This window comes from Aquila chrysaetos, chromosome Z, assembly GCF_900496995.4.
Source record: "Aquila chrysaetos chrysaetos chromosome Z, bAquChr1.4, whole genome shotgun sequence".
Taxonomy (NCBI): domain Eukaryota; kingdom Metazoa; phylum Chordata; class Aves; order Accipitriformes; family Accipitridae; genus Aquila; species Aquila chrysaetos.
The window spans coordinates 60,997,792-61,013,895 of NC_044030.1; the positions used below are offsets into that span (position 1 = coordinate 60,997,792).

Here is a 16,104-nt window from a genome sequence, read left to right on the forward strand (position 1 = left end):
CTCAATCCTTTTCTCAAAATCGTCAGCTTTAGTTTGGGAATTTAGTATACACTCTCCCAAGTGTTAACTTTAACTTTCTTCTTAGAAAAACTTGCGGTGTGTGTCCACTGTTATGTGATTGCCTGACACTACTTGATTTTATTTAGATATTCTGCTACCTTGTTTACATATATGATGCAAACTGAAGAGTCTGTCTTTAGGGTTTTTTAACCCTGCCTTCTCTTTGTAATTTCTGCAGATAACAGAATTGTTGGATTTTTGGCCTGGAGTTGGGTGCAAAACCAGGGATATTCATTGTGAAGCTGGTTCTTTATCCACACTGTTTTAGCTTGAGAGAGTTTCTGGTTTGGTTTTTTTTTCCTGAAGTATTTGTGTGTATATACTCCTAGATCTTTATCGAATACATTCCAATTTCTCTCATCATTAGTCTATTATAGACCTGGCACTCCTCTTTCCTCTTCAGAATGAATTTTGTTGCCCCACCTACTTCATTACATTTTAAATGTCACGTTAGCTCCAAAACCCTATTTTCTCAGCTGAAGTGTTGTGAACCTGGGCAGCCAAAGCAGGGCTGGTTGGTGGGGATGCTGAGCCCCCTTCCCTGCACCTTCTATTTTGACTTGGGTTTAATGCCATGCATTGTTAGCCTGTAGGAATAGTGAGACCTGCTCTGCTGCTTAATTCCTGAAACATTTTCCACCTGAGCTAAGTCATCATTACTAAAGCTGAGCTGTCTTCCTCTGACAGTTTTTGCTGTTATTTTCTAATGTAATGTGTACTCAGATGTACACGTGGATCCTTTCCAAATAAGGATTCTGAAAGCAAACCAGCCTTCTGCAGTCTTCTGCTTTGGCATCTTTATGCAGCTATCACAGTGCTGCCTGATAATGTGTGGTTTTACTTGACAGTCAGATTATTTTGCCTACGCATCATGGAAATGAAAACATTTCTAGCTTTGCTCAAAATTTTTATTGATCTTTAGCAGTATGGTGTCTTCTATACATGAAAACTTTCAGAGCTTTGTATTTGAACAGGAGCTTATTCAAGTCAGTAAATAAAATATGAACGTGTTTTATTGCTGATTTTAAACAGTCAAATTCTTTTTAGTGTCTAAGGGTTTTGCAATAGTAGATTGTATATTGGAGCTCCATCAGTACATTCAGACAACTTTTGTTATAATTCAGTTTTTTCAAGGCTTTTCTGTATCTTTTTTCCAGGAATCCCAAGATGAATCAGAGCTTCTGTGGCTGGATGAAATACAAAAGGGAATCAGTGATGCCAATAACAATATAAAAGAAGTGGCAATCTGTAAGCATTAACCTGCATCTGCATTGCTCTTGTTTTTATTAGTCTTGAAAAACTGAAATTGGTAAATTTTTTTTTCCACTTCAGGGAAGTATAGCAGCCCTTTAAATACATCAAAAGAAATGAATGCGTGTTCTTTATCATGCTGAAATGAGGGTGACTTAGATCTCCGGGGGTGGTATTGGTTTTATCTAAAGTGGTAATCCTTAAGGCTTGGCTAATAATTTAGTGGATTTGGTTATATAGGTTAACATCATGACCAAGATTTCTAGTGTCAGTATATCTTCACATAGCTGGTGAAACAGAAGCATATGTGAATGAGAAGGAATATACTGTTCAGGAGCTTATTTTGCTTATGTAAGACTAAAATTTTGATGCATGTTTTAAGAGCAAATTCTTATATGTTTACAACTTCGGTTATTCCTATTTTATTATAATGCCTTCTATTAAGTGCTAACAAAAAATAATAGGAACATGTTAACTTTAAAAGTAGTGTCAAAAGAGTACTCGGGCTTTTTGGGGAAGTGCATGGTCTTCCAATCTGTAAAGAGGAGGAAATCTGTAGGAAAAAAGCTGAGGCTTGTCAGAGCATTTTGTACTGGATGCACTCAACACCTTCTGTCAAAGTTTGGATTGAATATAATAATTTTTAAAAAATATTCATAATATGAAAATAAAGTTGGGCAAGTAATGTAGAAGCAAAAGTAGCTGGGTGTATGGGGCACACTGGAGAACACGGTAACATCCCTACCTGTTCCTGCCTGGGGCCAGCACTGACCAGCTGAGGCTGTTAGCTTGCCATTGGGTATTGGTTCACCTTCTGCTTGACTTGGCTTTGGTGAGTCAGTGTCGCCTTCTTTTGCACCCTAAGAGCTTGTGAATACAACTGCTGAAGTAGGTGCATTCCTGCAGTGCTGCATTCAGCTTTCGTTAGTGCAGTGCGGCAGCCTGTTTACTTATAGGCAGGCTATGTCAGTAGTTAGTGCTTGGGAAGTTGTGGGTGGAAGAAAACAAACACAGCTAGCTATTACAAAATCTTCTACCCCTGCTACAGAAACATTGCATTTAGTGTTACTGTTACTTTAGAAATTATTTAATCAATTAACAGTCTTAATGTAACCAGTCAGATACACTGAAGACACTTGAAGTATTTTGTGAGTCATGCATCTGCAGTGAAAAGCACCTGACTTGTGTTTTCTGAGACCGGGTCACACGCATACATATTGTCCCAAAGGAGCTCTTGTACTCAGGAGTGCTGATACCTTCTTTTGTGGACAAAACCGGCTTCCCATCAATGCTGCCTAGAGGCATGAGGAAATATCTGAGCGTAGAGAAGGGAAGGAAATGCATAGCTTATGAACGGATGTAAGTTAAAGCTAAAGAGCAACTTGAAAACATCCTTGTTTGTGTCCACTGGTGTAAAAGCATTAAGAATATACCTCATAAATGGCCCGCAGAAATTAGCACAGCATTATCTATATACCAATACCATACAATGTTGCTAATGATAGGCCACTGCTCCAGCTTCATCCACGAGCTAGTTGTAGTAAAACCTTTTCATATGATCTGTGTTTGTAGTAAATGCACAGCTCTTCGCAATCAAGGATGATCAGTAGAACTGTTTTAACAAGTCACTTGTGGAAATAACTGCTAATCTCCTGTACTCTGCCCTCTGGATTGAAAGGAGGCAGTGTCAGCACAGCACATTCTTCAGAAAAGCTCTAAGATTTCTGCAGCTAAAAACTGAGATTTAAAATTTCCCCACAGCACAGAACCTGATACTTCCTATAACAAACGCATTCTGACTCAGGAAGTTAGTGTGTTTTGTACATGTAGGCTAAACTTAAAGTTTAGTTTTATCACAACTTGGAAATGAACTTCTATTCTGATCTATCTTAGAGATGCTATTTTTGAAAGGCAAACAACTCCCCATGTCCCACTCCAAGACTTTTGCAAGGCAGCCAAAGATTTATTTTTTAGTCAGAACAAAGTGTATTTTTGAGATTGCTGCAGTAATGGCAATAAACTAAGCACCAAAATAAGAGAAGGTACCGGCCGCTCTACTGAAACAGTCTTGATTCCTTCCAAACTAGTTTTTATGCCTTGTATAAATATTAAATACTACAGTATTAAAATTCTAAAAGGCTTTTACAAACTGTCTTCCCTGTCAGTGAAGGACTCTGTATCTTCATTTAGGAAGACGTGTTCAGTAAATGCTGGTGTGCTTCCTAATTCTTTGTGGTGTTTGCTGTGCAGTTTGCATTGCCTTGCTTCACATCTTGAATCAGTCCAACCATTGTACTCCTTATCTAAGTGGAGGACAAAATGAGGTTGGCCAAATATCAGCTGTATAGCCTTCAGGAATAGACAGAAATACTGACCTTAGTCTTGCAGAGGAGGAGTCCATCTGTCAAAGCAGGATCTGTCATGAGAGAGTCCATGTTATAGGAAAAAGATGATCTTTGGCCCTGTTGAGAGTTCAGGCTTATCAGACCAGACAGCTGCATCTTTGCGTATCACAGCTGTTTGAAGGGAGGATGGGTGTGGAAAAGAGCCCTTCAGAGTGTGGTCTGGTACTGGCATCCCAACAGCTGCAGGGGCAGACTGGAGCCCACAGTTCTCCTGCACCTAAGGATGGCTGAGCTCCGTTTAACTTGTAATTTTACAGGGTTCATATGGCCCTTCTTTAGAGCAACAGCTGCAGTACTAATTGCTAGCACTTCAATGGAAAGAATAATTTCTGTTGAATTGGATTTTTTCCCTACTAAATATTTTTCTTACATTTTCCCTCAAAAATAAAAGCGTAATTAATTAAAAGATGAGGAAAAGCCAGGCAGCAGAGGTACCTACAGAAACAACTCTCAGCTAGGTTGTGTGCTCTTTTGTCTTTATAACAATAGCTTCCAGCACCTGTAACTATAGGATGAAAAGGAGGAAGAAAAGCATTCAAACGCTGGTAACCACTGTTGATGAAGCACATGGTACTGTGTACGGATAGGGCTGAGCCCCCAAAGCCACCTGGGCCAGCAGCAGCAAGCTGGTAATATGTGGCTTCCCAGTTTTTCCTGCTTCCTTGCTGCTGAGGCCAGATGCCTGAGCATCGCGATACCACAGCTGCATTACAAAGTCATTTCTAGTCTCATGGGGAGCACATGCGTGCTTGGCAGGGGTCTGTTTCAAAGCACAGAAAAATAGCAGGATGCTATCTGGTAGAAACTCAGATGGTGGTGGTGGTGTGGTGTTGTGTGTTCACTTTGTTTCTCAGCTGTCTGCCAAGGTATTTGGAGATTGATCTGTTCTTGTCTAGCCAAAGTTACCCATTCCACCTTAGTCAAACTAACCACAAAGAAAAACTTTCTCCTGCTGAAATGCTCTCCTGCTAGCTCAGCCTCATGCAGTACCTTCTGTATGTAGGCTCCTGATAGTGAGAACCTTTTGGGTCAGCTCTGTGTAGGCAGGGCACTGAGTGTGGGGAGGGACCTTTTTTGTATTGATCTGGATATACGCAAGAGACGGAAAAGTGTTTGGTGTTTCAGCATGAAGTGCAGCTGTGGGATACAAAGGTAGCCAGGTTCACTTAAACCAGTATATAATGTATATTTGCTAGCCATATGTCTATTCACTTGTTCTTCTGTGCATAGATCTTGAATTTAGATGTGAAGGAGCACCGTTAAAGACCAGAGCAGCAGTTTCTAAAGCAGCATATACCTCTAGTTTGTAAGGTGCTTTGAAGTGGTGTGTGCTGCTACATGCTGTCAGGTATGGTGGTATCAGCTCCTTCTGTGATGGTGGGACCTGCACAAAGCAAAGGACACTTAGGAAGTCCTGAATCAGAGTATGGGTAACGTCATATAACCTCAAGTTTGAACACGCTTCACAGCATCACCTCTCAGGGCACTTTTATGTGACCTGGAAGCAAAAGCTGCACCTCTGGCAAACTTTAGGGCATGAATTTGCTGCATCAGCTTTAAACAAGCTCCCAGGGGGTGAGGACAAGAAAGGGTTGCTTCAGGATCCCAGCTAGGATGCTGTTAGTGTTGCAAGACTTTGCGCAAGGCAATCAGTTTTTATTCCCATTTTGTACAGTAGAAGTGAATGTTTACAGCTTGTAACCTAATGACTTCATGCATCTCTAGAAGGCTCCCTAGTGATCAGCAGATGATGGCCTGTCTGTTAGGGAAGGCTGAGTGGGGGATACCTGCTGTCCTCAACCTCTACCCTGGTGTCATCTGGTGTGTCTCTTGATGGGGGAGCAGCTATGCCCTCAGACCGCTCTCAGTTGTGCTCTAGCTGCAGCCCAGCCTGGGTGGAGTGCACGCTTTCTATCTAACAAGCTTGCTGTTCTCTGAAATACTTGTCCTTACAAGCATGAAGGAGGCTGCATACGAGCAAAGCACTGAATTGCTGTGTATGTCATGTTGTCTGTGTGTGCCAGCCTTAGAAGTCCATTATCAAAGTTGTTGGAGGCTAGAGTTGTGGGTACATAGAGTATAAACCACTCAATTTTCTATGTCATTATTTTACCCTAGTGGCTGTTGGAACATCAATGATTAACAAGAGCTTGGAGAAGGGTGATTCACAGCCAATCCTGATGCTACTGCAGTCCAAGTTTGGATTACGAGTCATTCCTGAGTGTGCTGAAACCTATTTCAGGAACCTCTCTGAAGCCAAGAACCTGAAAACTGTAGAAGGTAAAAACCTTCCTGAACAGGACAGTTCCACGTCTCCATATCACTGAGGCAACTGGAAAACTAGCACAGAAGGCTTACCTAAAATCACTGTAAACTGAGGAAGACAGTTGCTGGTTTTAAATCTTTTGAGAAATGTTATACATGCCCAAGTGCTTTTTACATGACGAACTGTTGCACGCATCATCCAGACCACAGTACAGGCTAAGAAATGAGTCTAGCTATTTCCAGAGTCTAGCTAAGACTTTCTAGAGCCTCAAACTAGCCTCTGAGTGAATTTAGGGCAGCTTCTCTGTGACTGTCAATAGACTAGTCCATCCTCTCAGAAAACCATATTACTCTCCCATTTTTCTCTTTTTTTCTGTTACCCAATGCAGAGAAGGGTTAGGCTGCACACTTCAGCCTTACATGTTATTGTCAAAGATCAAGCCAGGCTCTGCCAGAGTGTCCATCGCCCATTTATGGTCCCTGTGCATTGCCAGAGCAGCAGGTGTCAGCAAAAGCTGGTGCTAGAATCTGCCCATAGCAAGACGATGGGATGTTTTGTCATGTTAGAGCTGCAAGCTGGTGATAGCTAATGCAGTCAAGATTAGCTAACAATTAAAAAAAAAAAAAGTTACCGTCAATGTAGTACGCTTTCTTCAGTAGATGGGCATGTTTCATCCTGCAACATGAGTTTCGAGAGGGCATTTTGCACAACTGACCATATCAGCTTTACCTTCGGGCCTTTTGTCCATGAGGAAATGAGGCTTTTCCTGCCTGTCAGGATACAGCCTTGTTTACCAAAGCACTAAACAAGACAATGATGTGGATATAGGAAATGTCCTGTGTGAGCTAAGTGTCAATAAGGCCAGCATTTGGCCAGAAGACAAGAACAACATTTTTTTATAAACATTCTCAGTTCCGTTTATGTGAGTGATGGTGGAAGACATAGCACACGCTGTTTCAGGAGCAAGCACTAACTTGGCAGGTTGGGGTTTAGAGAAGCCAGCAGTGGATCTGTGCTAACCTTGTAGCTGTTTCGTTCTAGAAGAATGATCCTGATCCCCCTAACAGGATATTTTGAAAACATCCTTACTACACACTGGCCAAGATATGTAGTGGCTTTGCATGTAAAATGTCTTTATATCAAAGGTAGAGATGGGAAATGGGTAGGGAGAGCTATAATTTTTCAGTGTAACAGGGCACAAATGTATACTAATGGTATGTATTCGTTTTAGGTTCTAATGAAAGTCCATGGATTAAACTTGTAATGAAAAACATGTATGATTACTATTACAATGCAGAAACTGAGGAAGGTACCTGTGTCGCCCCTGAAGGAGTTGTACCAAAAACTTCATGGTTAACTGGTGAAGAAATCCAGGTAGGTGGCTGAAACATTTGCTTTTATTGCAAATGCAGCATAAACATTTGAGAGAGAGAGATAGCAAGGCATGGCAATATTAGGGGAAGAGGCTGTGCTGGGTGACACTGAAGACCACTTTAGTTCAGTATCTGCTTCTGACAAGAGCAGCAACTTAAGTCTAAGCAGACAGTGATAGCACAGCGTCCTGCCTGATGTCTGACAATAATTCAGGGACTTCCTAACTGGAAGTTACAGCGTTCCTTTAAATGGCCACCAGCAGACACTGATGGAGGAAAGTCTGATTGCTTTCATATCCTGTTATATCATTTGCACTTTGCATTGGCCTATGACAAGGAATTTCATGATGTGTTTGGGGGCAGGTGGAAGCACCGTTTTATGTTTAAACCCAATTATCTGACAGTATTCTTGTATCTTCAAGTTCAATAGGATGAGTGTGATACTTAAACTCTCTTATTGTATAAGTTTTGTGTTAGCATGAAATATAACTTGGAACAAAGTAGATCACACAAGCTTCTGCACAATTTGTTTTTTTATTCTGATGCAGCCCATCTAGGTTACAGGTTTACTCTGCTGTACAAACAGCTCAAGTCATAGCGTAGGTCCTTCTGAAATTCTGACTGCAGCAATACTTGAGTGTGCTTCTCTGTAGAGAGCTCCCCAATTCAGCTAGTATTTCTTGGTGTCTGACTTCTGCAAAAAACTTGTAAGTATTAGGAAAGCAGAACACTCCTAAAGCATAAAAAAAACTCTCTCAAACTAGCATATCCAGCTGAATAACTGAGGCTTGAAAGCAGTTCAGTTAACCTTCATGTAAAATTCAGTGGTAGCAAAATAGCTCTTCCTTCATACTGATTAAAATCTAGGGGTAAATCAGAGGGGCTTGGGTAGGATGAATATAAGCTGTACAGATGGAGAGAATACAGACCAAATTCCAGGATCGTTTTGGCTTGAGGTTTTTTGCTTTTAAATCACCTTTTAAAAATCACCTTTTTCTATGATCTCTTAACAGAGCATTGTTGGGCAAGTTACAGCAGATTACAATCGACAGCAGCTGTGGCTTGCGAATGAAAGTCTGATTGTTCAGCTGCAAGCCCGAGCAAGGGGATTCTTAGTCAGAAAAAATTATCAGGAGAGAAAAGCATACCTTCAAAACCAGGAACCATCTGCCATCAAAATACAGGTATTGTTCTAGAAAAAGAAGGTAACAAGACTTGGGCAACTTTCTGCATGCGACAGTTGATGTGGCTGATTACTACCACTGATACAATCCTCAAATAGGTCTGTCTCCCTGTTTTCATTAGCAGCAGTTCAAACGTCTACATCCGCAAATATGTTCTTGTCCTTGTTGGAGTAATTGTGCTTTTAAATAGCAAATATCCAGTTTTTAAAGAATGGATCATGCCCACCTTCAGTCTAAGTTACTTCAGTGGGAGAAGCTCAGAAATACATAGCCCTGGCTTTATCTTGAGGTGCTCAAGTTTTGAGTGGTACACCTAACTATGCACAGTACAAGATCAGAAGATATTTGTTGAGTATTGAAGCAAAAATTCCTTGGCAAAGCATGACTTAAGAAATACATTCCTTTCTGGACTATCCCCACTTGGAAGTGGTTTGCCTCTGCTCCATGAAGTCATAGCTGGGTAGGGAGCGGCAGCTGCCCTGGTGTTCTCAGGCTCTGGCAATATTTTTTGGATACCTTTTGTATGCTGAACTCCGAAAGGAGTATAAAGGAAACTTTCTGCTGAGGGTGTGAACACTGACAAATGCATGCACGCTGGTGTTAAATGGTGAAATAACCACCTCTTGTTAGAAGAAATTTATTCTAGCCTTGATAAACAACCAATCAATACCCCAGCCCCACCCACCCCCCAAATTATAGAAGAATGTACAACTGATTTTTTTAGTTTAGAGTAACTTAATTTAACAATTCAGCAGCTATCATTGGGATTGGCTTTTCATTTTCTGGCATGGTGTCTGAGCCCAGTACAGGACTGTATTGTTCTTTGAGAAATTCAGGGTCTGTGAACAGGTTCCAAAATATGGAGAAATGTATGTAAATGAAGTTGTTCTCTGATTGTGTTCTATGGGCATTAAAATATAAATGACTTGTGAAAAGACAACAAGTAGAGGACAAGGCTGGTGTCACTGGCTGGATAGAGATGAAAGGCAAAATATGGTAAAGGCAGTGAGAGTTTGTGTTATCCCTGTTGTTGGGTTCCTTGCCAAAAGTTTGCTTCTGCGCTAGCAAAGGGGGTGCCAAGTGAGGGAACAGGGAGGTTATCTGTGGTACAAGATGATCCTGAGTGACTCTGAAAGACCAGAGACTTGGGAAGGAGGTCAGGCCAAGAACAATGGGGGTTCGGCTAGGTAGGGGACAGCTTTTGGATGTAATGGGCAAGAGCTGGCAGATTCTTCCCTGTGTGGGTTGAAACCAGTGACTGGGATGCTAAAGGATGTGGGTGTAGTGGTGATAAGAGTAAGGACGGTTTCAGGGGAGGGAAGGAAATTACATTGGACAACAAAATGTTTGTGCCGAGATTGGCCAAAATTAACATGAAATGTATCGGTGCACCTTAAAAATATGGAGGCAAGCTTACTTATACCTTAGTTATCTTTTTGCCACAATGGCAAAAATTTTTCTCTATAAGATAAACACTGTTAATGATTTTAGTGTATGCATGTAGATTTTAATAAGTGTTAGTTTCTTATTAGTAATAATGATCTCCTGCCTTTTATAAAATAGGCTTTCTGGAAAGGATTCAAACAAAGGAAAAGCTATGTTGACAGATTAAAGGTGCTTCAAGGCAATGTTGCTTCTATTGTTAAGGTAAGATCCCACTGTGTTTTGGGGCCTGAGTATGCTTTATCCCTTGGCTTGGTCCTCTACCACCTGGGAATCAGAGACTAGGAACACAAACTGGATGGTCTTATACTCCAGAAATCTGCATGGCGTTGAAAGTTCTTTAACTGACAACTTAAGGAAATTGCTTCTTGGAAGCTCTGTGTTTGACTTCTACCAGGCTGTGCTGAACTTGGGTGGCTCATAATAGAGATTTCCTTATGTTTCCCTTTCCATAATACTAAATTAGAAAACATTTGAGCTGACAGTGTGTTATTATTCCATTAAAAGCTGTCAAATCTATCTGAAAAGCTCACTTTTCTGAGATGCTAATGGGATACTATGTCATGAGTAGATCGTAGATCGCAGATGGGATATTGATCTCCTGTCTCTGAAGGAGACTGGTTTACAACTGAGAGCTGAGGCTTGAAGGTAGAAATTACTTCCAAAGATAATACTACATGTGGGTGGTAGAGCCTTGAACTCAACTTGCTATTTCAGTTGAAGCCCATTAATCTGGTCACTGGACTGTGAGAGCCCAGTACAGTCACCTATGGCCCCGAGCATATCAGAACAGCATGCCTGCAGAAAAGAACTGTCAGAAGCGAGTTTAAAACACATGTGCACAACAGTGTGTGGAGTATCTGTTAAGTTTTTGTTTAATTTTATTTAATTTTCAGATTCAGTCATGGGTCAAAATGTGGCTAGCAAAGAGAGCTTATAGGAAACGGCTGCAATACTTCAAGGATCATGTAAGTCCTTTTTCTCCATTTTGAACATGAAGCATTAAAATAGGGTAGTATGACTGCATGTTAAAATAGGGTAATATGACTGCATGGGCAGTTTTGGGAACCTCAGGAAAGAGGGTGCAGGTTCTGCAATGTGTTGCTGAGCACAGATGTGTCATAACTAGATTCCTTTGCCTAATCTTTGTCCCTTCCAGAATGATGAAATTGTGAAGATACAAGCGTTTCTCAGAGCAAACAAAGCCAGGGAGGACTACAGAATACTAAGTAAGTGGTAACAGTTGAATGTTGTATATTTGAGGTGTTACTGTGTTCAGTCTTTTTTTTTTTTCTTTTTTTAAAAACTCACCTGGGATTTCTCAGTCTCCTATTCCCCTTCAAAAACAGGTGCAAGTGTTTGTAGACCAATTGCTTTGCAGATGAAACTATTTTGGATAGCTGTGCTTACACAGTGTGACAAAAATATTGCTCTAATGGGCATAAACTTCTCTCTGCAGTTCCAAAATTTTCTGCACACTGATCAGTTTCTGGAGGGTTTTAGGGGTGTTCAGTATTATGTCAACTAATAAGCCTATTTACTTCAACTGTAGTTGGTGCTGAAAATCCGCCCTTGACTGTCCTGCGCAAATTTGCCTACCTCTTGGACCAAAGTGACTTAGACTTTCAAGAAGAACTAGAAGTAACAAGGTTAAGAGAAGAAGTGGTTACAAAAATTCGATCCAATCAACAGCTGGAGAAGGACTTGAACTTAATGGATATAAAGATTGGACTGCTGGTGAAAAACAGAATCACTCTTCAGGTCAGTATGCTCTGTTCAGGCTCCCTTGGTAGTATGCACTGAGCACTTCTATGTGTTGAAGGAGCTCAGGATTACACAATCACAGCATGGTTGAGGCTGGAAGGGACCTCTGGTATTCATCTGGTCCAACCCCCTGCTCAAGCAGGGCCACCCAGAGCAAGTTGCCCAGGACCATGTCCAGATGGCTTTTGAATATCTCCAAGGGTCGAGACTTCACAACCTCTCTGAGCAACCTGTGCCAGTGCTTGGTCACCCTCAATTAGTTAAAATGGTCCTGGTATATTAAGTACTTTGTGTGTCTTAAGTAATCTTGTCAAAATACCTTGTGGTAGAGGTTGTTCTGTTGTCCTGAGTGGTATGTCAGTTTGCTACTGAATGTAATGCTTTGTTTTGCTACTTGTGGACAACAGTAATTGCTTGGCAGATTTTAAGCATCTTTTCTGTGGTAGAATGGAGTAGACTTCTGATCATATTTGAGAGTTTGGTCATTGTTAACTAAATGACGAATGAGTCTGTACGTGACATCAGGTTTCCCGGATGGTCATTGTTGGCAAGCCATACTGGTGACAAGGTAAAGATGTTCAAAAGACTGGCTAGTGAATAGAACAGCAAAATACACAAAGTTGCTAATAAAGGCCCTTGGAGGAATATTGCATTTAACATGGTTGGGAAAATGGCAATTTTTCCGATTTGCCTTTTTTGTGACTATATAATCTAGACTTTTGATCATCTGTCTGCAGGATGTGGTACTGCACAGTAAGAAACTTAACAAAAAGAGCAAAAGTCAGCTGGAAGAGATGGTTATGGTTGACAAACAGGGTATCAAAGGTTTGAGTAAAGAGAGAAGAAAAAAACTGGAGGCCTATCAACATTTATTCTACCTTTTACAGGTAAATCTTACTGTAAAAATCAACACGGCAGCAAATTGCTAAAGAAAAACTAGAAATATATTGCTTGCTTTGTTTTAGTGATTGTAGTAATGATTATGAAAAGATTTCCAAAGTAATATGCAGGCTGCAGCAAATACTGTGATCAACTTCTAATATTTCCTGTAACTGAGAAAATCCTTGCTGTCTTTAAACTGTGCAAGAAATATAGCTGGTTTTTTTCTTGAGAATAACTTCAGTCTGTACTGAAGCCAGAGGGAAATGTTTTCCTCCACATGTCTTTTAGTCTATGTAAATTACTGTCACTATTACTGTGCGTTATATGTGGTGGAAAGGAAGCTGTCTGCTATGCAGCTGACAGCTCATAATGCATCTGTTCTTGTGCTTTTTTTATCTCATCTTGCTGAAGTTTTTCCAGAAGAATTTCAGATCTTCCCAGGGCAGATGCCTTCTAATACTTAAGTGGACATGTAATATGCAGTGTCTTCTTGGTAGATGGCCATTGTCATCTGGTAAACTGTCACTGTCATTGGGCACATAGACCTGATGCACAGAGGTACTGTTCAGAGACTACAAATAAAATCTTTACTACTGTTACTCACAGATATCTAATTGTGCGGTATTCAGTGTTTCTTATGCATTAGGATTTGGAAAAAAAGTCAAGCCAGTGTGGAAAAGTGACATATATGGGAATCAACATATATTGGAAATGTAGAGAGAGCTGCCCCCCAAGTGGGGGCAGTTTGTCCTAGACAATAGCATTTAAGTCATTTATTTGTTTTGTAGACTAATCCTATGTATCTGGCGAAGCTGATTTTCCAGATGCCACAGAACAAATCAACCAAGTTTATGGATACGGTCATCTTCACTCTATACAACTATGCCTCCAATCAACGAGAAGAATATCTGCTTCTCAAACTCTTCAAAACTGCTCTAGAAGAGGAGATAAAGTACGTGCATTCACAAGAAGACTTTAGTTAATTTGTGTTGCAGACTGTTCAATTAATACTTCATACCTAAAAGAATTTCATGGTTAATCTTTAAACTGCTGTAAAATTGTATACATATTTTTGTTACTAGGGAAATTTGTTTTCAGGGTAACTTATTTGTTAAGTCAAACTATTTCCAGTTCAGAAAAAAAGTCTTTCAATGGTGGACAGTATTTTTACATGAAAAAATTGCTTGAAAAAAATAGACACTAGGGGTTCTTGCTTTTGTGCTTCAGTATTTAAGGGTGGAGAAAGTCTTTTCTTTCTCTTTGTAAATATATATTCTATAAGTGGAGAGTGGTGGCTTATCCTGAAACAATAAAATATTATTTTATGCCCTTAACAGGTATTTGCTGAACAGGTATTTGGGCCTGAAACAGGTATATATTAGCTGTCACTAACTATGCTATGTTCTAGGGACTTTATTATAACACATATAGGATTCAGGTAGTAGTTTCTATAATCTTGTTTTAACTGAAAGCCTAAGGAATAGACTGTATAAACATGTTTCAACATAGAAATAGGGTAATTTTTAAAAGTGTGGCTTTTGAAAACATAGATAACTGCATACATAACTCATGTCTGAGAACCCTTCTGTTCTTGATATAGCTCTAAGGTAGACCAGATACAAGATATCGTTACTGGAAACCCCACCGTCATTAAGATGGTCGTCAGTTTCAATCGAGGTGCTCGTGGACAGAACACTCTGCGCCAGCTCCTGGCCCCAGTGGTGAAGGAGATCATGGAGGACAAGTCCCTCATAATCAACACTAGTCCTGTGAACGTGTACAAATCATGGGTAAACCAGCTAGAAATGCAGTCCGGTGAGGCTAGGTGAGTGAGGAAGCTGGACATATTGTGCCACTTAAATACTTGAGGGATCCCTCAGTTCTGCTCTCCCTTTCCTTCTCTGACAAACTGCATTGTGCCCATGTATCCCTTCCCCATCTTCCTGCAGCACAATGAGAGTTTTTTGGGGGAAGTTCTTGAAAAACAGGTACTTTAACCTGTTCTGAACAGCAAAGGCATCACTTTCCTGGTCATGAACTTCCATAGTCAATTACTTAATCTTTACAAGTGTAGTAGACCATGCCATGGAAGAATTTATAGCCTTTTTCCCAGGTTTTATAACAGCATGTTAGTATTGTCCCAGGCTTTTAAGGAGCTATGCTGGGACTGGGATGTGGAGATGCATGCCTTAAGTTAGGATTCCCTTTTTGTAATTAAGGGAAGGTGCAAGTGATGGCCTGTGCACCCCCACCTAAACAAACGGCTCCTCTCCAAAAAAAGGAAGATAATTGTGCTAGGATAGAGTTAATTTTCTTCATAGTAGCTGGGATAGTGCTACATTTTGGATCTGTGCTGAAAACAGTGTTGATAACACAGGGATGTTTTAATTATTGCTAAGCAGTGCTTAAACAGAGTCAAGGCCTTTTCTGCTTCTCACCCCACCCCACCAGTGAGCAGGCTGGGGGGGGGCACGAGAAGTTGGGAGGGGACACAGCCGGGACAGCTGACCCCAACTGACCAAAGGGATATCCCAGACCATATGACATCAGGCTCAGCATATACAGCTGGGGGAAGAAGAAGGAAGGGGGGATGTTTGGAGTGATGGCGTTTGTCTTCCCAAGTAACCGTTATGCGTGATGGAGCCCTGCTTTCCTGGGGATGGCTGAACACCTGCCTGCCGAGGAGAAGTGGTGAATGAATTCCTTGTCTTGCTTTGCTTGCACATGCAGCTTTTGCTTTATCTATTAAACTGTCTTTATCTCAACCCATGAGTTTTCTCACTTTTACTGTTCTGATTCCCTCCCGAGTGAGCTGCTGTCTGGTGCTTAGTTGCTGGCTGGGGTTAAACCATGACACTAATGCATCGGAGACTTTTGTTACTTAGACAACTTCAACTGTATTTCTCTGACACTTTTTTCTGTTCACTGATGGCCCTTATGAAAAAAAAAAAGTATTTTATTCTCAAATATGTTTAGCTTGATTTAATATGTTTGCTTTGCAGCAAATTGCCATATGATGTAACCACAGAACAAGCATTAACACACACAGAAGTGGTCAATAAACTGGAATCATCGATTCAGAGTTTGCGAGCAGTAACTGACAAAGTTCTCACGTCCATATTCTCTTCTCTCAATATGATGCCGTAAGTGCTGAGTTAGGATTCTCCAAGCTGCAGTTCATGTGCACAGTGAAGCTTCACTTGAAACTGAGTGATGGAGATCCTTTCAAGTTACATGGCTTGCGATACGTGCCTCTTGAATGACTTCCCCAGTAGAGGGAGTGGTTTCTCCATGCCTACTCTGCTTTAGAAGCCGGGTGTATGTCTCCCTGTACTTGCAATTTTTTGTATTTTCCATTATAATCTTGTTTTGTGTTTTAAGTGGCTGGGGGAAAAGCCAATAACTTGGCTGACGAGAATGATTTTGTGTATGTGTGTGTGTTTCATCTAAGTCTTTCCAATGTTTTTCCTTTTCAT

General features: G+C 40.7%; 1 protein-coding gene across 5 annotated transcripts in view; it reads left to right on the forward strand.

The window, feature by feature from the left end:
* The window catches only part of IQGAP2 (IQ motif containing GTPase activating protein 2), a 130,047-nt gene that overhangs the window by 96,429 nt on the left and 17,514 nt on the right, over positions 1-16,104 (forward strand). For all 5 annotated transcript variants that reach the window (XM_030004394.1, XM_030004398.1, XM_030004395.1 and 2 more), the window contains 12 exons: positions 1,218-1,308; positions 5,835-5,996; positions 7,214-7,356; positions 8,369-8,539; positions 10,103-10,186; positions 10,879-10,950; positions 11,142-11,211; positions 11,535-11,743; positions 12,484-12,633; positions 13,417-13,580; positions 14,229-14,453; positions 15,631-15,771. In XM_030004394.1, the coding sequence (XP_029860254.1) occupies positions 1,218-1,308; positions 5,835-5,996; positions 7,214-7,356; positions 8,369-8,539; positions 10,103-10,186; positions 10,879-10,950; positions 11,142-11,211; positions 11,535-11,743; positions 12,484-12,633; positions 13,417-13,580; positions 14,229-14,453; positions 15,631-15,771 (1,682 nt within the window). The remainder of the gene's footprint in view (positions 1-1,217; positions 1,309-5,834; positions 5,997-7,213; positions 7,357-8,368; positions 8,540-10,102; positions 10,187-10,878; positions 10,951-11,141; positions 11,212-11,534; positions 11,744-12,483; positions 12,634-13,416; positions 13,581-14,228; positions 14,454-15,630; positions 15,772-16,104) is intronic.